This window comes from Poecilia formosa, unplaced genomic scaffold, assembly GCF_000485575.1.
Source record: "Poecilia formosa unplaced genomic scaffold, Poecilia_formosa-5.1.2 Scaffold4, whole genome shotgun sequence".
Taxonomy (NCBI): domain Eukaryota; kingdom Metazoa; phylum Chordata; class Actinopteri; order Cyprinodontiformes; family Poeciliidae; genus Poecilia; species Poecilia formosa.
Window position 1 is genome coordinate 181,771 of NW_006799943.1, and position 20,747 is coordinate 202,517.

At 39.3% G+C, this 20,747-nt stretch overlaps 2 protein-coding genes across 3 annotated transcripts in view; one reads left to right on the top strand and one right to left on the bottom strand.

The window, feature by feature from the left end:
* mtor (mechanistic target of rapamycin kinase) overlaps positions 1-20,747 on the bottom strand; it is a 196,556-nt gene that overhangs the window by 94,504 nt on the left and 81,305 nt on the right. For both annotated transcript variants that reach the window (XM_007558375.2, XM_007558366.2), the window contains exons 22-28: positions 20,135-20,247; positions 19,078-19,240; positions 18,630-18,722; positions 18,193-18,339; positions 17,692-17,834; positions 16,346-16,508; positions 15,268-15,413 (exon numbers count right to left, since the gene is read on the bottom strand). In XM_007558375.2, coding sequence (XP_007558437.1) covers positions 15,268-15,413; positions 16,346-16,508; positions 17,692-17,834; positions 18,193-18,339; positions 18,630-18,722; positions 19,078-19,240; positions 20,135-20,247 — 968 coding nt within the window. The remainder of the gene's footprint in view (positions 1-15,267; positions 15,414-16,345; positions 16,509-17,691; positions 17,835-18,192; positions 18,340-18,629; positions 18,723-19,077; positions 19,241-20,134; positions 20,248-20,747) is intronic.
* On the top strand, positions 9,675-12,370 carry angptl7 (angiopoietin-like 7). Its single transcript, XM_007558356.2, has 5 exons — positions 9,675-10,259; positions 11,180-11,280; positions 11,368-11,562; positions 11,750-11,945; positions 12,046-12,370. Exons 1-5 carry the CDS (start codon positions 9,902-9,904, stop codon positions 12,213-12,215), a joined length of 1,020 nt encoding a protein of 339 aa, XP_007558418.1. The 5' UTR covers positions 9,675-9,901; the 3' UTR covers positions 12,216-12,370.

Genomic DNA, 20,747 nt, shown 5'->3' on the forward strand with positions numbered 1-20,747 from the left:
TGACTTCAGGGATCCAAGCCTTTATCACGTCTGATGAGAGCTGGAGAAGGCGGGCTCCCTCCTGTTGAGTATGGTGTATGTAAAATTACATAAAATGATGCCCCAGTAGATTATATAATAGGCTGCCCCAGTCATTGTTGACTTGTGGTTGCTAAAAACTTTACCAGACCGACTGATTTTAGTGACATAGTGGGTGTAAAATATTGAATAAAATGTTGTGCTACATGACTGGCTTTATTTACACTTAAACTTTATGACATACAAAATTACAAGTGGATCGTTCTTATTGTCTCCAAGTGTATTCTGGGTAAAGCTCGTCACCAGCCGTCCACTAACGTCATCATCAGTCACTTCGCAACAGATGGCAAACTAGCTAGAGCATTTTTACATTGGACCCACCTGGCAAAGCATCTTCCAGATCGTCCAGTTCACAAGGCGATCCGCACCAAGTTACAAAGATCCAGAGGTGCACGGGGCATAGGCACCAGCATAGGCAATGGTGGAGCCAGGGGGCCATTGGCCCCCCCACTTTACGGCCCTGCTCTGCCCGTCAGCTGGTCCCACCAGACATTTGCACGCAACTCTGACAATTTGTGACTGACATTTATTTCTCTGTGTTTATATACGACAAAAGCACAGATAAAATCTACAGCACTGAGATCTGGACCAAATCTAAGGCTCCAGATCATAACAATTACCCAAAGGTTTACACACATGCGGCAGCTCTGGGTCGGGTTGGGATCATGAACCAGTCTGACATCTGAAAAAAAGGCTCTGGCTCTGATACGGTCCGTGTCTGCCTAAAAATTTAATGAAAATTCTGTATTTGTGCCAAATCTGACCCAAATGCTGTATTTATAGAACTGTGGCGACGTTTTCTTTCTAATGGCGTTGGGATGGGAAAAAAAAAGACATCGGGGCCATGTCCGTTATCGGTCCGGACCAAATGCTCACCCACACGTTGCCAGTGCAGATCATTTTTCCTCGAGTTGAAAAATAATTGCATGAATATGTTTTTTTTCCCCCTCCAAAAACCAATCAGCCATTAGTATCGATGGCTACTGACAGCTTTCAGTTCTATGGTTGTTGAAATTCATTTTTGTTTGTAAAATAACAAGCACATTAAAGTTTAATCGTGGAGTATTTCATTTTGTTTTCAATGCAAAAATATTGTTAGTCTGGCTGGTTATCTGTCCCACTCAGAAATCTCTTTCCCTCAAATTTTGTGGAACATGCAGCAAATATAATCTGTGCTGCCTTTTGGCTTCAGACCAACAGCATCCAGATCGCTGTTGCGCCGTAACGTGATGAAGCGCTGGAACCATTAGGTTGTCCTGCTGCTCTGAATTGGCATTCCTGGAGGATATTTGACATCTATTTTATTATCGTTTTGTTTAAATGTTCAAAATATTTGACCAGTTGTGATTTTGTCATATCTATCCATCCTCGGCATAATTGCATCGTGCGTATTTAGCTGAGCACAGGGGCACCCGAAGTTGTACAGCCGTAGGCATGCAAAAAAAGAAAACAATAATTTTTTGGATTACTTTATTATCCAATCTCATCAAAAAAAGATCTTTTGTGTCAAACTTCTTGTACATAGCGCACATCTGTGTGAGTTTGTGGGGGTGGTATAATCTGTGCGGCCTTTTGGCAGCACAGATTATACCACAGATTAAATGTTATTGGTCAATTTACTTTTGTTTATTTAGTGGCTTGACGCTTTTTCTGTGAGCTAAAAATGAATGAGCGGAGTTTGATCCCTCCCACAGATCTAAGAGCGGTCGTTTGGATCCCACCTGAGCCTTTTACAGGGTGTGCGGTTCTGGCAAGTCGCCGATTTATGAGCTTTCTTTTTTGTGTGTGGTTTGGCGAACTGAAGATCTGACGGGTCACCCACTTGGACAACCGTTTAACCCGCTAATGGTGCGTTTGACTTTCTCTCTTGCTCTCGATGAAGGCGGACGCTTTTTTCCTCTGCTTCCTCATTGCCCAGGCCTGCCCTGCTCGCTCTGTTTTTGTCCTGTCTTTTTCTATATTTGTGGAGCCTTTCTTTGCACATCATCCAAATTTACAAATTATGGATCTGGTCAATCGATCTCTCAATGCAATTGATCAAATTTTCGACTAGAAGTCTGGGCACAGAAGAGCCCTCTTGTCCTGCGGGGACACACCTGGCGGGATTCACCCTGGATCTATTAATGATAACAGGATTTCTGCTGTTTGGAGCTTGCGGATACCTGGCTTATCGACAAATTTGTGATGGACTTGGCCGAACTAGTGAACACTCAGACTGCTGGTGTGGACAGAGACGAGGACTCTAAAACTCACTAACGGGATGGAATCGATCTTGGAGAACTTGCTAACTGTCATTCCACTGCAGCTCAGTGGAACAACCAAACTAATTTGGATAATTGGGAACTGAGATGTATCGGAGAGACTTTAGGGAAGATTGAAATTTATAATCTTCCCAACCTAAGACATTCTGTTTCTGAATTGGCTTCCCCCGTGTGGCCTTGGAAGGGCTGCATATTTCCAATCTCCTTGAAGATATGTAAACATAACCCTCCTTCCCACCTCACCCCCTCCTGTATCCATGGAGCTGTGGAGCGGAGAGCTCCCAAGGACATTCCTCGAAAAACAACACCTCTATCGGATTTGCCAGGAGCCTCACCCTCCTGGTTTCATGGCCCTGTGACATCACCGCCTTCACTCATGTCTCTGTTTTTCCCATTGTTTTGTCTGAATGTTGCCATTTGCCCTAATGTGTCCTTTCCTCTTTTTTGTTTTAGAAACGGTGGAGTAATCCCTATTTAACCCAGAAAAGGATTATTTTAGTTTATTAGTTATATCAAAAATTGTGGAGTACGCACTATTTAGATCAATATTATACAGCCCAGAAATGGAATCAGAATTAGAATCACTACGAACTTGGAATCCAGAAATACTTAACAGGAACAGTCACTGCTTAGTTTATATTACTTTTAACCCAGAAAAGGATTTAGAACAAACTTAGAATTGTGGAGTACTCACTTTAACCCAAAAAAGGAATTAGATCAGTCACTCTTTAGCTTATTTTATCAGAAACTGCAGAGTACTCACCATCTAGAAATGGAATTAGATACTTAGCAACCCTGAACAGGAGCACTTAAGTTTACATACTTTAGAACAACATTAGATTAATTTTCTTTCCTCTTTTTTTCTTTCCTTTGGTTTGTTATTTTGTTTGTATTTCCTTTTAACTCATGTAAAGCACTTTGAATTGCCTTGTTGCTGAAAATGTGCTATATAAATAAAGTTACCTTACTCCCTATAGAAAATGATTATTTTAGTTTATTAGTAATATTAGAAATTGTGGAGTACGCCCTATTTAGATCAATATTATACAGTCCAGAAATGGAATCAGAATTAGAATTAGAATAACAAGAACTTAGAATCCAGAAATACTTAACAGGAACATCACTGCTTAATTTATATTACTTTTAACCCAGAAAAGGATTTAGCTCTCTTTCTTCTTTTTGTCTTTCCTATGGTTTGTTATTTTGTTTGTATTTCCTTTTAATTAATGTAAAGCACTTTGAATTAATTTGTTGCTGAAAATGTGCTATATAAATAAAATTACCTTACCTTCACACTAAACGCGTTACGCGCATTAAAAAACGCCTCAGACGCTTCAAGTTCAGCACGTTGCACTTTTGGTGCGTTCACATCAAATGTGCTTTGAGCGTCACACGTGTCTGGTTTAGAGATGTGCCTCAACTGCACGCAAACTGTACCCATTTGTAGACACAGCACATATTTATTGATTTGGACCAAGCTTCACGCATTGATATTTAACCATTAAGAATATGATGTAATAATGACAAAACCTTCATACAAACATGGTGTTTTAATACAGTGGATCTCTGTATTCAGCTGTTCTTGGGTCGGCTGCAGGCATTTATCCTGCATTTTCCAGACACCAGTTTTGAAAATGGAATAAACTTTATTCCTTCATCTAAATACTCTGGGAAAAACATGCTTTGTGCATGTTCCCTCCCCCACAACTTTTAAACATTTTTCTGATTATTTTTCACCAAATCTGTATCACCACAGCACATTTAATAGCCAGCAATCAGTAAATCAGTAACCAGAACACTTCGCATGGTGGACCCGACAACTTTGTCCTCCAGGTAAGGGGCGCTTACTTCGGGGCAAATTGCGACAAATCCAATGAGTTGATTGACAAGTGCTATCGTGTCAACTGAACAAGTGCGCGCGCCTGACACTCAAAGTGCCAAACAGAGGTGACGAAACACGCCGCCCCCATCTCAAAAATGAATCCGGCGCCGCTGGCACAAGGTGCTACCATGCTGCGCATGCCTCTGCGTACCCGCTTCAACGTGCGCTGCTGTGTGCTCGTTTTAAAGCGTCAACAATAAACCTAGCTTCAGCAGTTGCTAGCTGCTCCAGGCTCTGAGTTGAAATTGATAGTGTCAAAACGATCCGATCGCTCTCCATGGTTCTGAACTGATTTGAATTTGTGTCGTTTCATCATTAGTGACCACGTAGCCTGATGTTTCTGTTGTTCTCTTGGTTTGTTGTATGTCATATCTGATAGATTTCAGAATGACAGTCACTCTCTGTGGTGGCGAAACTTGTAAGCTCTGCTGTTGCGGGCATGTCTATGTTGTAAAGTTAAATTATCATGAGCTTTATTATTTGGGTATAAAGGGCCCGGTCATTAGCCCCGACCGCCGGCCCAATGCTGACTTGTTCCGCTACTGGTGCTAGGCTAAGCTACACCGATTTCATGCACACTGCGCTTGTAACAATAGTGTGGCGGAAGATGGAACAGTCTGGTACCAGCTGCCTTTTTTTGCAATCGCCATTCTGGTACTTTCTACCATTATCAAATGCCATGATCAAATGCAGAGAAAGGCGACTGCTACTGGGCTGTTTGTCATCTGCCGCACTGTTGTGGCAAGTAGAAGTGGTAATGACGTCACACGTGTAGACGTTCTCCATACATTGCTAGCTGGCTAAAGACTTCTATGAAACATAGAACAAGAGTGGTGCCAAGTGGAATAAACTAAATTTTGTCACACCCTCATCTTGTCTTTGTCAAAGCCAAAGCCTGCAGTTCATGTATTGGAGAAATAATTAAATGTTTATGACATTTGAGGATTTTTTAAAAATGTTTTTTGTGGAATCCTTTATGCGGGCCTCACCCAGACTCTTCCTCCAGTGCCCCCCGGGTAAATTGAGTTTGAGACCCCAGGCCTTAAGGTTAAGAATTATAGGAATACCTTGAAATTAATGGATAGTCATTTTAACTAAATTCAAATATGAGGCAGAATTTAAATATGAGGCAGAGGCCTCCTATTTTCTGTTTCTCAGATTAAAGATACCTTTTGAAAATAACACCCCTCAAGCTGGTACTAAACATAATTTTCATTAAAACCATATTTCAGCATTACATGTTTTTTGTTGGTCTTATGTAATATTTTAATTTCAAATGTTGTGTTTTCATGACCACTAAGTGGAAAATCATCATAATTCCCAGAAACAAAGATTTTCAAAAATGTATCTGTGTAAGGAATCTATATTTTGTTTACGTTAGATCTAAAGTTTCTGAAATAAATGAGTTTTTCCAATAATATTCTAATTTAGTGAATTGCTGTGAAAAAGCTTGATGCATATCAGCCATTTCACTTATTGGCTAGGTGTCAATAAAATAGAAGCTTTTTTTTTAGTTTTATCTATCTTTCTGTTCTGTCACCATTTTACATGATCACATAAAAGAAAACAAAAAGCAGGACGGTTCCAGAAGAACTTGCTCAAAATGCCCACACTGTTTTTTCCACCTACAGGCAATGGTTTACCAACAAGCAAATTGTTGCATATTGTAAATAGTTTTCAGATCTCTCTTGCAACTTCTTTTCTTACAACTAGCAAAGCACTCATAAGCTGCCCAGTCCTTACACTTCAGTTTCTTCCCAGTCTCCCGTCCTCCACGTCAAAAGCATCAGAAAAATGAATTGTAGAAGCATGAAGTCTGAACCCCAAAGAGTCACTGTCTGATGTTTGTCTAAAATAAATCACTTCATAAACACAAATTATTACACTTATTGTAAATGTAAAAACATTTTATGCAAAATATTTTTAAAATAGTTTTAGGCTTTACACTATACCTTATTACAGGTCTTTGAGCAGATCACAGCCTTAAAAACTAGCTAAAGACCTAAAAACAAATTTAAATATGTTTGAACTGAAAGTTCAATGTTATTCTTTAATTTGGCACGTTTTATGCTCACTTATTTTTCCTTCGTTGTTAGTCATCTTTTATACATTGAGGTTTACAACTGCGTACAAATCATGAATATGCAAATTAGATCATGGTATCACTGAATAAATTACTGCCATTTCAGTTGCCAACTGAGGAGTTGGCAACAGTGATGCTGCAATGCAAGATGCACTTCAGAAGTTTCTGATTGTCATGACGTATGGATGTTTGTGTGTGTATTTATATATATATATATATATATATATATATACACACACATTGTGTATATATGTATACGTGTGTGAGTCTTTATAGAAACAAATGTGCATATTGTTTTAAACCTTTACAATATAGAGAGTTCAAAAATTCCAAACGTGTTGTACGCATGTGGCCTGGATATCTGGAGATGATCACAAACGATGACGTAGAGTCCAGCTTTGTTCATGTCCATGACTGCTTTTGTCCAAGAAGTCACATCAAAAATGGAGGCATTTTTCTGCATGTGTGTTTTCTCTCATCTGTCTCCATTCACTCTGTTTCTCTTTACAATAAACTTCTAATGCTGAATAAAAGAAGCTAAAGACTGAAAAAAGAGTTGTTTTGGTAGATTTTTTTGCCAAGGACTGCTTGAACCATGCTCAGGACTTTCTTTTGAATTTTGCTAATAATATACATTGTTGCCACCTGCTGGCACAGAGAACACATTATAGTGTTTTTGGGTAGAAATCTGTAAAGTTTAGCATCTAACTTGAAATTACTGGCTACAGAAAATGAACTAATACATGCATCTTTATAAGTAAACGAGAAACTAATGCACTTAAGTTTATAAAAGTGGAAAAAAAAGTAAGGAAAAAAGGAGGAAATGAAACACCAGTGACTTTGTAAAAAAGTGGCCAGCAATATTTAGGGAACACAGTCTTGGAAAAAGAAGGAGACCACATCCAAATATTTACTGCCAATTCTGTGGCACGTCAACACAATGGAAGCACACTTATTTTGTAATCCTTAGGAAAAAGAAGAAAAGAAGAGTCATTATTTTGTGCTCTTGAAGTAGTTTCCATGATACAAAGATGATGCATTATGGATGTTTGGTGTATAATCATTGTTTGTTTCTATCAAAGTGTTAGAAGACAGAGACACAAAGTATTCTGATTTTAGAAACATGAGGTTTCTGCTTATGTAATATTTCATAAAACATTTGGGCAACAAATGACAACCTGGTATCAACCAGATGTCCCTTTCATGTTATGAAGCACTATTTTTACCCCTCATTCTCTCAAGATGTTGTAGCTTTTGACAGTTTATTTAACGGACCACATCTGAAGCCTAACATTTAAGGATCATATTCAGAATCTACTAAATGACAAAACAAAAAATGTAAGTTTAATGGTAGAAAAAGCAAGTATAAGATAAAGATGCATTTTCTGCCAAAATACATTAATAACCCCCCTGTTGTTATGAATAAATAGCTATGAATTAATTTTAACTGCACCATCAAAGAGAATAGCTTTGGGCATGTTAGAGAAGGTGGGATGAGAAGAAAAGAAAACTTAAGAAAGCATGAATGTGTTTTTTCTTCCAACACTCAGTGAAAGGCACAGTAGAGACTTTTTAAGAGAAAAAAACGCAAGAGGTAGTAATTTTACAAACATTGTTATTAGACTTAAATAACAAGGTAAGCTGGGGATGTGGAGGTTGAAACAGCAGAAACGACATGCTCTGCTTTCAGCGCTGCTTTGTATTTTGACCAAACACAAGTGTTAGAAAATATAACTCCTACTGGCAATTGAAAAATCGTGTTTAATCAAGTGAGCAATTTTTTTTTAAACACAGCGCTTCCATTATGCTTCCTCCACTGCTGGGAAGACCTTCTACAAAGCATTTTTATTTAAAGCTAATAATGGCCAATCCCAGCAGGTCAAATAATTACATTACTTCACATCTTAATAAAATGCAAACAGTATCTGCAAATTAATGCATATATTAAATATATCACACTGTCTGAAGAGCTTTTCTTAGATCTGAAGGAATTTAAATACAAATTGTAGAATTTGTAATTATTTGTATTTATTTATTTTATTTATTTGAAAGTCCAGCTTCAACACATCAACACTGACATTATCATCTATAAGCATCTAAATTTTAATACATTTTAAATCCTAAAGACATTACAGTCTTTTAATATGTTTATGTTTTCATTGCTAATCTGATGATTCATAGGTGGGAAGGTCTACTTGCCATCCCCCAAATATTTACTTCCTCATTCAAATGGAGTAAAAGATGTGAAGGAAAATTAAAGAGGTTTTAATTTTTTCTTTCCAAATTGTCATAACATAATGTGGGTAACACGCCAAACCTCATACAAAAAGGCAAAATGGTGAATTTTAACAACTAAAGGAAGATTACCTCGCTTCACCTTCCTTTGAAGACATTCCAACAAATTAAATGATTGTTTTCTAGAAGTTTAATAATAAAAACCCAAAGTCAAAACTAAGTAAATGGAACATTGTGTTTCTGTTTATGAAAGAATCTGTCTAAACAAACTAAAGAGAGAAGCTCAATTTTTACTTTTAAGAAAATAATAAAATATTATATTTTATCATGGCACAATGAAGAAGCATACTGACTCAGTAGAGTCCAGTATCATTGAAAAGATAATATATATGTATAATATTTTTTTTTATACATTACCTGTTTTCTGTTTAAAGATGGATGTTTGATTGATGCTTAGTTACTTATGGTATAGTAAACTGACTTTTGAGAAAGTGGGTAGATTACTTTTCTATTCCATTTCAAAACTTTATATCAATGTGAAATACTGATTTTAAACTGCAAATGAATTAAATAAACAAATAAATTACCTAAATAAAATAATGACACAAGGTTTAGTGAAATAACTTGTGGTCACAAACATCTGCTTGAAAACACGACCCTCACCAAACCCAATAATTAAGAGCACTTAGAAACTTCACACGGTTTTTTAGCAATGAAGACCAGATTTATAGGAAAAATGGTTAGCCCTCAGGCTTACATCAAATATGTCATTAAATGATGGGTTAAGTGTGACAACAGGCAGGGAAATTACCTGCAGCTGCTCCTCTCTACAAACCAACCATTCATGATGTCCAAGTCACATTTGAGTTTTTTTTAATAATTCTCTGTAAGGTTAAACGTTTCAAAGCACTGAGAAAAAAAATGCTGCAAGTTCAGACAGTAAACTATTATAATATCCCAGCAACACTGCGAAAATAATCATTACTACCCAGAAAGCTCACACTGAACAAAGAGAACGGATGTGTGGGCAATTCCCGTACAGCATGGGTGAAAGTTTGGGGGGTGGGAAGTAACGTAGGGGAGAGAAGAGGTTGAAAAAATAATTTATAAAAAAACAAAAAAGGTCCTCCACCCACTTGGTTGGAAAGGGTCAGCATGAGGACTGGTGCACACCAGTAAGGAGGGGGAGGACCTACAGGCAGAATATTTAAGATGCTGATCCAGAGCAGGACTTGAGGAAAACAGGACAGAGCCTGAGTTAGCAGCACTAAAACGTTGCCTTTTGACTTCTTTTAGAAACAGAAGCTCTTTAAAAAACATTTTTAAAAAGCATCAAGTCTAAAAGGATTAACATATCCAGACATGACTAAAATCAATCTGAGCATCCTAGCTTTAGGCGTCACACTGCTCCTGCTAGGGACCGGGGCCCAGAACCCCAAGAAGAGGCCAGCTCCCTCCAAGCCCCCTAAGGTTCAGTGCTGCGATGAGGTGCGCTCGCTCAAGGTCCAGGTGGCCAACCTGACTAGCCTGCTCGAGGAGTTGGGTCGCAAGCAGAAGACGGACATGATGAATGTTGTGAGGCAAATCATGGAGCTGGACAAGCAAGACCACCAGCTGGAGGGCCGGGTCACTGAGGCGGAGAGCAAGTACTCAGAGATCAACAACCGTGTGGAGATCATGCAGCTCCAGACTCTGCAGTCGGCAACCCAGACTTCCTCAGGTGAGCTTCTAGGAAAAGAGGGTGTCATATGTTGATGTTGATAGACTAAACTAGAGGAGTTCTTAGTGTTGCTTCTTAAATGAGTAGGGGAAGTAAAGTCTGATTTTGCAGTATTTAAGATCTTGAACATCAATTAGAGCAAATCAAGGAAAAATCAACCACGCTCATTTCTAAAGGATTGATTGGTTACTCTCTACTCGAGTTATCCTGTTGAGTTTTTATTTACTAGTAAGTAGCACATTTTTTTCAAAGATATCAATCTCCCCAATGGAATGCATTTACTACAGCTGCAAAGTACTGTAATTATCTGTGCTTTGTGGGCCCCATGAGCCGCTGTGAATCAGCAGTGAGGTTGATTACAGTGCACACAGCAAGCTGCACAGCAGCAGGATAAAGCATTAATTTGGAAAATACAGAGTCCTGTCTGCATGCATAGCTCCCACACAGCCATATGCACTCAGAGACTCAACCTAACCAATCAAAACAGTAATTGGGCCTTCTGTTGTTTCTGGTAAGTTTGCTGTGTGGTCTAATGGAGCCACACGTATGATTCAGGAGAGAACAGAGAGGCCTTTCTAAAGCTCGAATCAATCTGGGATTGGAGGGCAGGACAGGAAGTGATGCACAGATTAGAAAATGTTGATGGGGTTCCTCAAATCTCAACAGCTATAAAGCTCATATCGACCTCGTAAAGCTTTTAATTACATCACCATACCATGATAGAGGAGCCTACAAAAACATGTAGAACATATTCCAGATTCATTCCATTGTTTTGCTTTTGATGAGAGCTAAAAAGCCATTTTTGCATCTGTAAAGTCACTCAGACAACCATAAAGCTGAATTTATAGGAAGCCCTTCTCTGAAATCTGCTCATGAAACTGCATATGCTTTTAACATAACTTAATGTTCTTCTTTTCCAGATGCCACATATGACTGTGCATCCCTTTATGGAAAAAGCTACAAGATCTCTGGCGAGTACAAGCTCCCTAAAGACGAGTTTCTGGGTGCACCTGAGCTCAGCGTAAGTCCTCGGTTTGAGTTCAGAGTGGTTCCTTTTCCACTTAGCATTCAGTAGCGATGCAGGAAAACAAACGCTCTTCTGTTTCAGGTCTTCTGCGATATGGAGACAAACGGAGGGGGTTGGACTCTGATTCAGCGGCGCAAAATTGGCCTGACTTCCTTCAACCGAGACTGGAAGCAGTACAAAAACGGCTTTGGATCCATTCGCGGAGACTTCTGGCTGGGCAACGACCACATCTTCCGCCTAACGAGGCAGCCCAGCACACTGCGGATCGAGCTGGAGGCAAGTGTTGGAACTTTTGTCGGGCATGAACCATTTCATAGCCAAAAGCAAGCAGACAGAATCATATTGCGTCTGTTTAAGTATAAAAATTAGTAATAAATCTTACTAATTGCAGAGATGGAGAGCCAATAAGATCCGTTTTTACAACCCTTCCTGACTAAATCACTGTATATGTGCTTCAACACAGGACTGGGAGGGACAGACACGCTATGCTGAGTACGGCTTTTTCACTGTGGGCAATGAACTCAACAGCTACAAGCTCTTCATCGCCAACTACAGCGGGAACGCCGGAGACTCCCTACGCTACCACAACAACACCAACTTCAGCACTATGAACAAGGACAACGACAAATGCGTGGATGACTGCGCTGCCCTGCGCAAAGGTGATCTACTGACAGTGATGTAGCCAAAGCTTCCAGAAAGGTAATTACAGGTGGATAAAACATAGGCAGATCCTGATTCTTTTCCTTCCGCTGCTCCTAGGTGGTTACTGGTACAACTGCTGCACCGACTCCAACCTGAACGGCATTCTTTATCGCTACGGTGAGCACACAAAGGGCACCGATGGGATCACTTGGTACGCCTGGCATGGCCCCAACTACTCCCTGAAGAGAGTGGAGATGAAGGTCCGGCCAGCGGGTTTCCAACCCTAAACCTCAGCTGTGTCTACCGGATCAAGATCATAAATCTCTCTTAACACCTTTGCGACCAAATTGTGTTTTCAACTTAAGAGCAAAGAGTAAGAAGTTTTTGATGGCCTGTTTTTACAGTCAAACAATTTTGTGTTTGTAACTTGTTGGGGGGGGCGGGGTTTGCATTCATTAGTAACATTTTAGTTGTTTTAAGCACTGAAATGTGTCATTTTAAACCACTGTCCCTTACGGGCGACTGGATTTTAATCAGTTCTCTCATTTTCGTGAAAGCACTACGGTATTTCCAATAAGTAGTGTCTGATGAAATGTCATGATGGAAATATGTAATTTGTAAAATGTGTACAGGTTTTTAATGATGCCGTTTAATGTGATGGAAAAATAAAGATATTTTTTAAAAGAAACATGACACAAGGTCTCATTTACATGTGAAACATTTTACCCTGTGATTAACCCAGAAGTGATTTGCGCTCTGCCAGGGTCAGAAGCTGACATCCTGCCCAAAGGTCCTAAAACACATGACCCAAATAAAGGAAAAAGAGACCACACATGTTGTACCGTCTAGTTAAATACCGCTGAGGTTTCCTACTTGAAGAGCAAAACACCATTTTATTGTTTACGACCTAGAGGGAATTTCTTATAGCAAGTGCTTCCTTTATAACACCAGAAATCAGTTTTAAGCAACACATTCAATGAAATCCTAATTAAAGCACAACTTTTATGCCATAAGCAAAAAATGAACACAGAAGAATACTAGAGATGTGACAAAATATTCTAAAAGTGACAAAAATGACTGGATTTTAAGGGGTTTTCTAAATATGTGAGCCCCCTTTAGCAAAATCTGTAATTCAGAAGTAGTGCAGGGAGCAAATACAGGAGGCAGTTACCGCGGTGATAAACTTTATTGCCATAAAGGTAGCAATGACAAGGAATATTCAGGGTTGGGTTGCTGTAAATTGGTGGCTCCAGTTTTTCTGTGGACTTTAAACATTAATGATGCTCTCCAAAGAGGCTTTTACATCAGTGTTATGGTAAGTATTATAGGCTTCTAGAAAAAATTAAAATCTGATGAAGTTGCATCTGAGAACAGACGTAACTTATTAGAGTTTTGATGTAGATTCTGTCATATTTAGTCATGTTATTAACAGATTTGTAATGGTTGTGGACATTACAAGAACATTAAAGAATAACACAGTAGCAAGTTCCAGAAACTTCAGCTGTGTTTCAAGGTACAGAGCAGAATAACAGTAACAAGACACAATCAGCTGGCAATCAACCAATGACTTGTAACTGAAACGTACAAAAAAAGGAAGAAAAAAAAACACCAAAAACTTTTTTTCCGATAAGTCAACATGCAGCCCTGCGACAGACTGGCGACCTGTCCAGGATGTACCCCGCCTCTCCCCCGGAACGTTAGCTGGAGATAGGCACCAGCACCCCTCCCGACCCCACTGAGGGACAAGGGTGTTCAGAAAATGGATGGATGGATGGATGGAAGTCAACATGCAAGAATGTGGCAGAAACAACATTCTTGGGTCTGGAAGTTGTTACTGAAGAAAAAAGGAAAAACTAAAAGTTTGATTGTTTCAGTAATAAGTGAGGTGGAAATGAAGTCAGAGAAAGCACAGAGATGTGGGAAGTCACTAAAAACAGAAACTATTTTATGCTAAGGCATGTCTGTAGTTAGCAAGGCTGTGGGAGAGAGAGAACGAGAGAGAGATTCAGCAGATAACAGGAAGGCTAAAGGGATTAGAGCAAAGTTTCACTGTCCTTTGTCTTCTCTGCTCTGGTCTGTTATGTCTGCATTTTTGGCATTAAGGTAGATGTCTACATCTGTAGGAAATATAGAATGTAGTGCAAATTTGACTGTTATTCATCCTAATATTAGATTCTAAAGATTATTTAAAATGTAAACTCTATTATCATTTTGTCATTATTTTAAAGTAATTGAAAAAAAAAGATCTACACCAACTTTTCTCTTACACACAGTGTGACATCCCCTCTACCTCCAATATGTCTCATATAAAAATGACTTCTCAGAGAAGCTACAGTGCGAAAGTATTCTGCCCCCTTGAACGTTTCAACTTTTCAACATTCTTTGAAAAGTTCAAGGGGGGCGTATACTTTCCTAAGGCACTTTATGGTAGGCAGTTATATTAAAAAGCTGTTCATTCTTTTATAAAGTAGTTATTTATAGAGAAACTGGAATCAACTAAGTTATTTTTACACAGATCAAAACTTCACAAAAATAAAACATTTGAAATTTACCATAAAACTGCAATCAATGAATTAAGAGTAACAGAATTAAACTATCAGTTCAGATTTTCTAAAAGTCATGGTTATAAATTAAATAATGTTTCAAAAACTGCAAGAGTAGCCCCAAACACAACTAAAAAGTCTCCAGCAAATATCAACAATACCTGCAGAAATTAAAGTATTTTTCCTAACAGTGCCAGCTCTGAATAAAAACAAGACTTTCATTGTACTTTTGCAAAGCCGAGGCAAAGTCTTTTATGGGAAATCCTAGAGAGGTGAGAACCAGATGGGGCTAACACCAGAGTGCCGGCTCCCATCATTCATCATCATCACGAGTCCCAAGAAATTGAAAACAGGCCCCGAAGAAACACAAGTCCAGACACTTTTCACACAGATGAAAAGGAGGCCAGCGTCCAATTAGATGGCTGGAAAACAGATTTCTCTGTGCCATGCCAACAGTACAGAAAGGAAAAAGACAAGAAAACTGCACGGAAAAATTGACAAAAGATATCAAAACCTTGAAGCACAGAGTGACATGAGAAGTACTATATAATTTATTTGCCAATTTTTTTAGATGGGACTTTGAATTTCAGACGAACAACACATTATAGAGAGATTCTTAGCACTTCTGATCACCTTATAAATTCTACAATCAAATAAATGAAGTGAACAAAAACGTAAAATGAAAGCTGGTCTCTTTCACTTAGAGATTGTGTTTCTAATGGCTGAATTAGTTCAATATTTACAAAGGCGAGCTTGCATTTTGGTCAAGTAATTCATGAATTTTCAGCACTCCAACCTGATTAGAGACTCCAAGATGAGAGGAGAGGGGCCTTTCTGGAACTCCAGCTCCTTGTAATGCAGTGCCTTGGCGTAGGCACGACATTTGGCGGCTCTCTCTCCAAGCAGAACGATGCCATTATCGTCTCTGAGGGGCAGAGGGCCCTGGAAAAGGAAACAGAGCCGTATAAAATAACCAAACCTTTCTTTTTCCCCCCAAATGAAAACACAACCGAGGAAAAATACATAAGTCATTTTTAATTTAACCTCCACGTGGCAATTAGCAGCTGAAGTTTTTATTTTCAGTGGGCTTGAGTAGCAGTCCAACCAGGAGTCTCCTTTCTCTCTTTTTTTTGAAGTAACGACCAAACCATGAGAGTCTCAGTTCTCAGAGTGACACTATTGTTGCTAAACGGCCCAGGTTGTGTGGTCTGTCATCAAGTCTTCACCAGCTGTCTCCGATTCCTCTTCCAGTAAAATAATCAGACGGTACGATGGAAGCTGTCAAACAATCTAAACAAACAGTTGGTAGCCTAAAATCACTTTTATTTAGCTGATTTCACTGGAAAATGAGTCAATGGTTACTGCGTGATTGATTGCACAAACCGACAAGGATGCAAACCAAACTTTGTTTATAGTATACCTTTTAATAACTAAAGAAGACTGCCCCAAAAGCAGGAAGCGGACTGCAGTGCAGGGCATTCTGGGCAAATACAACCAAAACAAACACTTATGTCTAGCGCTAGTGGGAAAAATAGCTTGCGGTCTTTCATCAAAGACAAGAGAAGTCATACAACCACAGGAACGGGTTTTTTAAAGGGTTTGGATTCTTTGGATCCTTTGAAAGAATCACAGCAGCTGAAAATGTAACAAATATTGTAGCTTTGGTTCCCAATTGAATCAAGTTCACCAAACTATCTGGTGTAAAAACAATGTGACTCTTCTTCAGTGTAAGGGAAAATACAGGAATACAATAATGTAGCCTTTACTCTCATAATACCGTATTTTCAGGACTATATGTCCAGAGTATAAAGCGCATGATTCAAGAATGAAGATATGAAAAGGGATTGTATGATTTTATGCACTTTCCTGCTTACCTTATCACTGTGCTCCATGAATTCTGCCAAGTTAAGCAGCGTTTGCGTCACCTCGGCTATATCTTGAGAGGTGAGAGCTAACTCGATGCTGCGGATAAGCTCATCCTGCTGGTCTTCACTCAGCTCCGACCAACAGGACAGAAAAGCAGCGTTGAACAGGTCTCTGAAGTTCAGAAAAGACAGCTGGATTTAGTTTAAAGAAAAGAAAATCTTAGTAAACATGAAAATGTAAGTATTTTGCAGAAGCAGGAACTAGTAAGAAGGCTAACTAGTGTTAAAACTGTAAATTTAAGGGATGTTGCTGCATTACAATCAAGATCAAGTATAGCAGAAACTGTGAACCCGGCTTAGTGTCCATGATAGAGGCAGAAAAGGTTAGCCGTCAAGGGTACATTAGCAGCCTAGAGTCACATAATTCAATGAAGATGTTTGTGACCAAACTCATGAAATAGTTCGATCACAAACATCTGATCGAACTATTGTGGCAAACAGTCCTGCCACAACAGGACTATTTCCTGTCTATTTCCTGCTGTGGCAGGATCCCCCACCTAATCCCCATATTTACAGTAAATGTAAATTTGGGGAGTAGATGGGGGATCTCACTGCATGACAAACAAACCAACAACTGAACCCTTTGTGTCCATGAAAGAAAAGCCATCGAGCTAGCAGGGGAATATTAGCAGCTAGCTGATGTTAGCCTGGAGCCACAGAATTCAATGAAGATGTTTGATGCGATTCAATACTTTTGACTGACAGAAATGTCCCACAATAAAAAATAAAAAATAAAAAAAATAAAAAAAACGAATATAAAATAGTTTTGCTATGACAAAATGGAAGATCCACTGTTAACATATTTATGCTCAACTTATATTTTCTGCAGATAATTAAGACTTTTTAAGGCCTTAATTTTAGGCACACAAATTTAAGACTTTTTAAGGTTGATTAATTTATTTAACATGAGAGTGTGCATACTAATGAACGTCCAATATTGTCGTAAATATACCGGATTTAGCTTAATGCTAATTTCCATCCGAAGACCCATATAGCAGATAACACAAAATACATACATTCAAACTTATAAACAAGTGCAGACACACAGCTGTATATCTATAGGATCATTGTACAGCCAGATGTGACAAGGTTTTGCAGATGTACTGCAGGCAGAAGTTCAAACTTACTTGTGTCTTTTCCCTAAAAAACACTATGGATATGTTTTTACTCCATGTGGTTTATTACAGTCGTTAAAAGTTTAAAAAAAGAAAAACCAGACACACAGAAAAGAAAGAGGAGCATTACTTTGTGGAGGAAGTAGAGGTTGAAAAGTAGACGTGTCAGTCACGCTGTACCTGGCAAGAGGGATGTACGTCTGTGCCAGAGACCAGCACGATCGCAGAGCCGGGGAGGACGACTCTTTGAGCAGGACAACGCTCAGACGCCTCAGCCACTCCAGCCAGTCATCTTTGGACACTTTCCGAGCGGCACCCCAGGCCTTAGAAAAGAAAAAAGCAAGGATTTAAAGCTGACTGGGAACTGTGTGGGAGCATCAGTTTTTCCAGACCTCACATTCGAACTGTGCCGTGACCCCTGTGCGCTCCAAAAGTAAGCACCTGCAAGCCATTCAGCTCTGCTGCTCGTTTTGATGAGGTTTTTCATTTCAACTCGTCGCCAATTTGTTGATTCATATTTCTTGAGAAGAAATAAACTGAGGCCTTTCAGTCAGAGCTGTTTACTAGGTGTGACATCAACACCAGCAGAGAGTCCAGTAAACAACACTGGGCTCTAAGCGCTGCAATCTTTCATTATAGGAATGTGTCGCTTTTGAAGGAAGGAAACTGCTAAGCGCCCACCTTCTGGAGTGCAGTCGTGCTAACATGGAGTTTCTTCATGGGGCCTGGCTCTACGGGGCCGCTGACCAGAGCGTCGCCTTGGTTGCCCCGAATCTGCCGGTGTTGAAAGATTAAAGGGTCCTCTTCCTCCTCTGCCAGAGTGTAACCCTATCATAAACAACACACACAGAGGCCACACGCAAACAGCCCACACACATTCAAACCGTTGATCAAAGCTACAAAACATGTTTTATGAATGAGTGCAGAAGGATATTTCCTCCCATCGAGGCTGTTTATAAACAAAAGTTTGGACGCAACATATTTATTTTATTATAATGTCATTCATGTTTAAATCATGTGGAGGCATTTGGTGTAACAGAGAAAGTAAATATTCAAATCAGATGGGAGCATGAGAGCGCTTAACGATGAATAATGTGAATATGTCGGAAGCTACTCACTTTCACAATGCGACATATCAGAATGTCGTAGCGCTGGTGATTGATCCGGTGCTTCAGCATCACTTTGTTCACCATAGGGATGAAAATCTGGTACTGGAAACAAGAAAGAGTAAATAAAAATATCTGTGGATTTTCTGGTTTGGTCTGCAACTTCAACCACAAGATAAACGCAGACAAAAGGATTTCCCTGAAGCCTACAGAGCTAAAAACAGCGCTGGCGGCACAAAGGTCACACCTCAAAACAATGCAAGTGTTTTTGGGAGTAAACTAGAGGGCTTGTGGGGAGAAGAGAGGCTACAAGTGACCTCATCCCCTCATAAACATTGCCTCCCCACTGGGAAACCATTCGGTGACATAAGCAGTCTGGCAGGAAGTAATGCAGACTGAGCGCTGCCTCGCCTCAGCTTGAGCTGAAATTACCGGGAGCTTTGGAGGCTAACACGACTACCTTCTTCCCCAGCTGGAACACCAGCGAGGACAGGGTGTCCATGGCGGTGGAGCGCAGCTCCGGCGTGCTGTCCAGCGTCCGAACAATCGGGTGGATAATGCGGGAAGCATAGTCTGTGAAGTCCAAGGACTCCGTTAGTCGGTCGAGCGTCTCCAGGGCAACCCTGACCCAGAGAAAAACGAGGAAATATGTTGGCAAGATGTTGAAAGATGCAAAGACAAATAGAGAAGCATCTGAAAGTATAACACATGTAAAAATAGAGGTGTCACACACCAGTCTAAGAGTTACTGCGTTTCTATTACAAGTATGCACTAAATGTCCACATTCAGCTGACGTCAAAAAAATATTTCGCAATCGCGTTGTTCTCATTAAATAAGAAATTAAATTAAAATCAAATGTGAATACGTTTGTTCACGTGATGAGTCATTAAAAAGCATGGGGGCAACAAACGTCGATCCTCACAAGAGATTCATGTTTCAGTGTGTTCAGGAAATCTTACTCAGGCTTTGGTGTGACAAGCACCATATGAGTACCTACGTATATATTTATATGATAGTCTGTAATTTTACAGAAGAGCTATGGATTCAACACTTTCAAATTACTAACTGAACTTTTGATGAGCTGAGATGCATGGAGCCAGCTGTGCACTGTTCAAAGAGGCAAATGCCTAAAATCAGGGCACTGCTGCTGATAAAGTTCACATGGCGTGACTTGTGAAAAAAAAGTGTCTCCACTGCAGCTCTATGAAATACATAAATTTCCATATGGCTGAAAAACCATGACATGCTAGAGCAAAAACTTATATAAAAAAAAAAAGTGAGGAGTTTTTCTAAATTGCAGTGTTTCTTAATTCCAATTTGGACAAAATTATGGTCAATGGAAACGCAGCTGGAGTCTTGCAACCTTTAGATGTGCCTTTAAAACAAACAACCCTCAAAGGGCTAACATACACATACCACATAACATCTACAGTGTAATCATGTTGTAATATTATCTTCATTTATTGCAATAAGCCATTCAATAAAACTAAATGAGAACCGCCATTTGCAATACTGACTTGCGAGCCTGGAGGGGCACATCAGGGGCATCAAATAGCTTGACAATAGGAGGCAGCAATAAGTGGAGGTAGTCATCCAGATTGGCACCAAACAGCTGGATGGCGTTCAGCAGCTGGAGGAATAAAAATACGTTAACATAAGGACTTTCAGCTTTCTGTAGGTTTAGGGAAAGAAATGCTAATTTGTTTTATTCTATCAGAAATATTACATAACCTTTTGTAAAGAAGATAAATATCTACTAGAGGAATTCAGCTGTCATTTTTAAAGAACCACTGTTTCATTTCTATGTCTAGATTTTGGAAGAAAGAAAAATGTGAAACTTTGTGAATATAGGGTATATATATTTAGTGCTTCCAATCTAAAAGCAAAAAAATAATAATAATCTAAAAATCATCTTCTGTTGTGTAAATTCAGTGCAATTATTCCATGACAAAAGAGGAATTTATATTGAAAACTGCATTTATTATGATATCCATATTTAACAACGTTGGTTGATTCTTTATCATTTTTGGTTAAAGGTATTAAAAGGCATTGTGGAAGGTCCAAAAAGCTTCAGGCTGCAGACCTACTGGCTACTGGATGGAAAAAGCATGAAATATGATTCTAAACCAG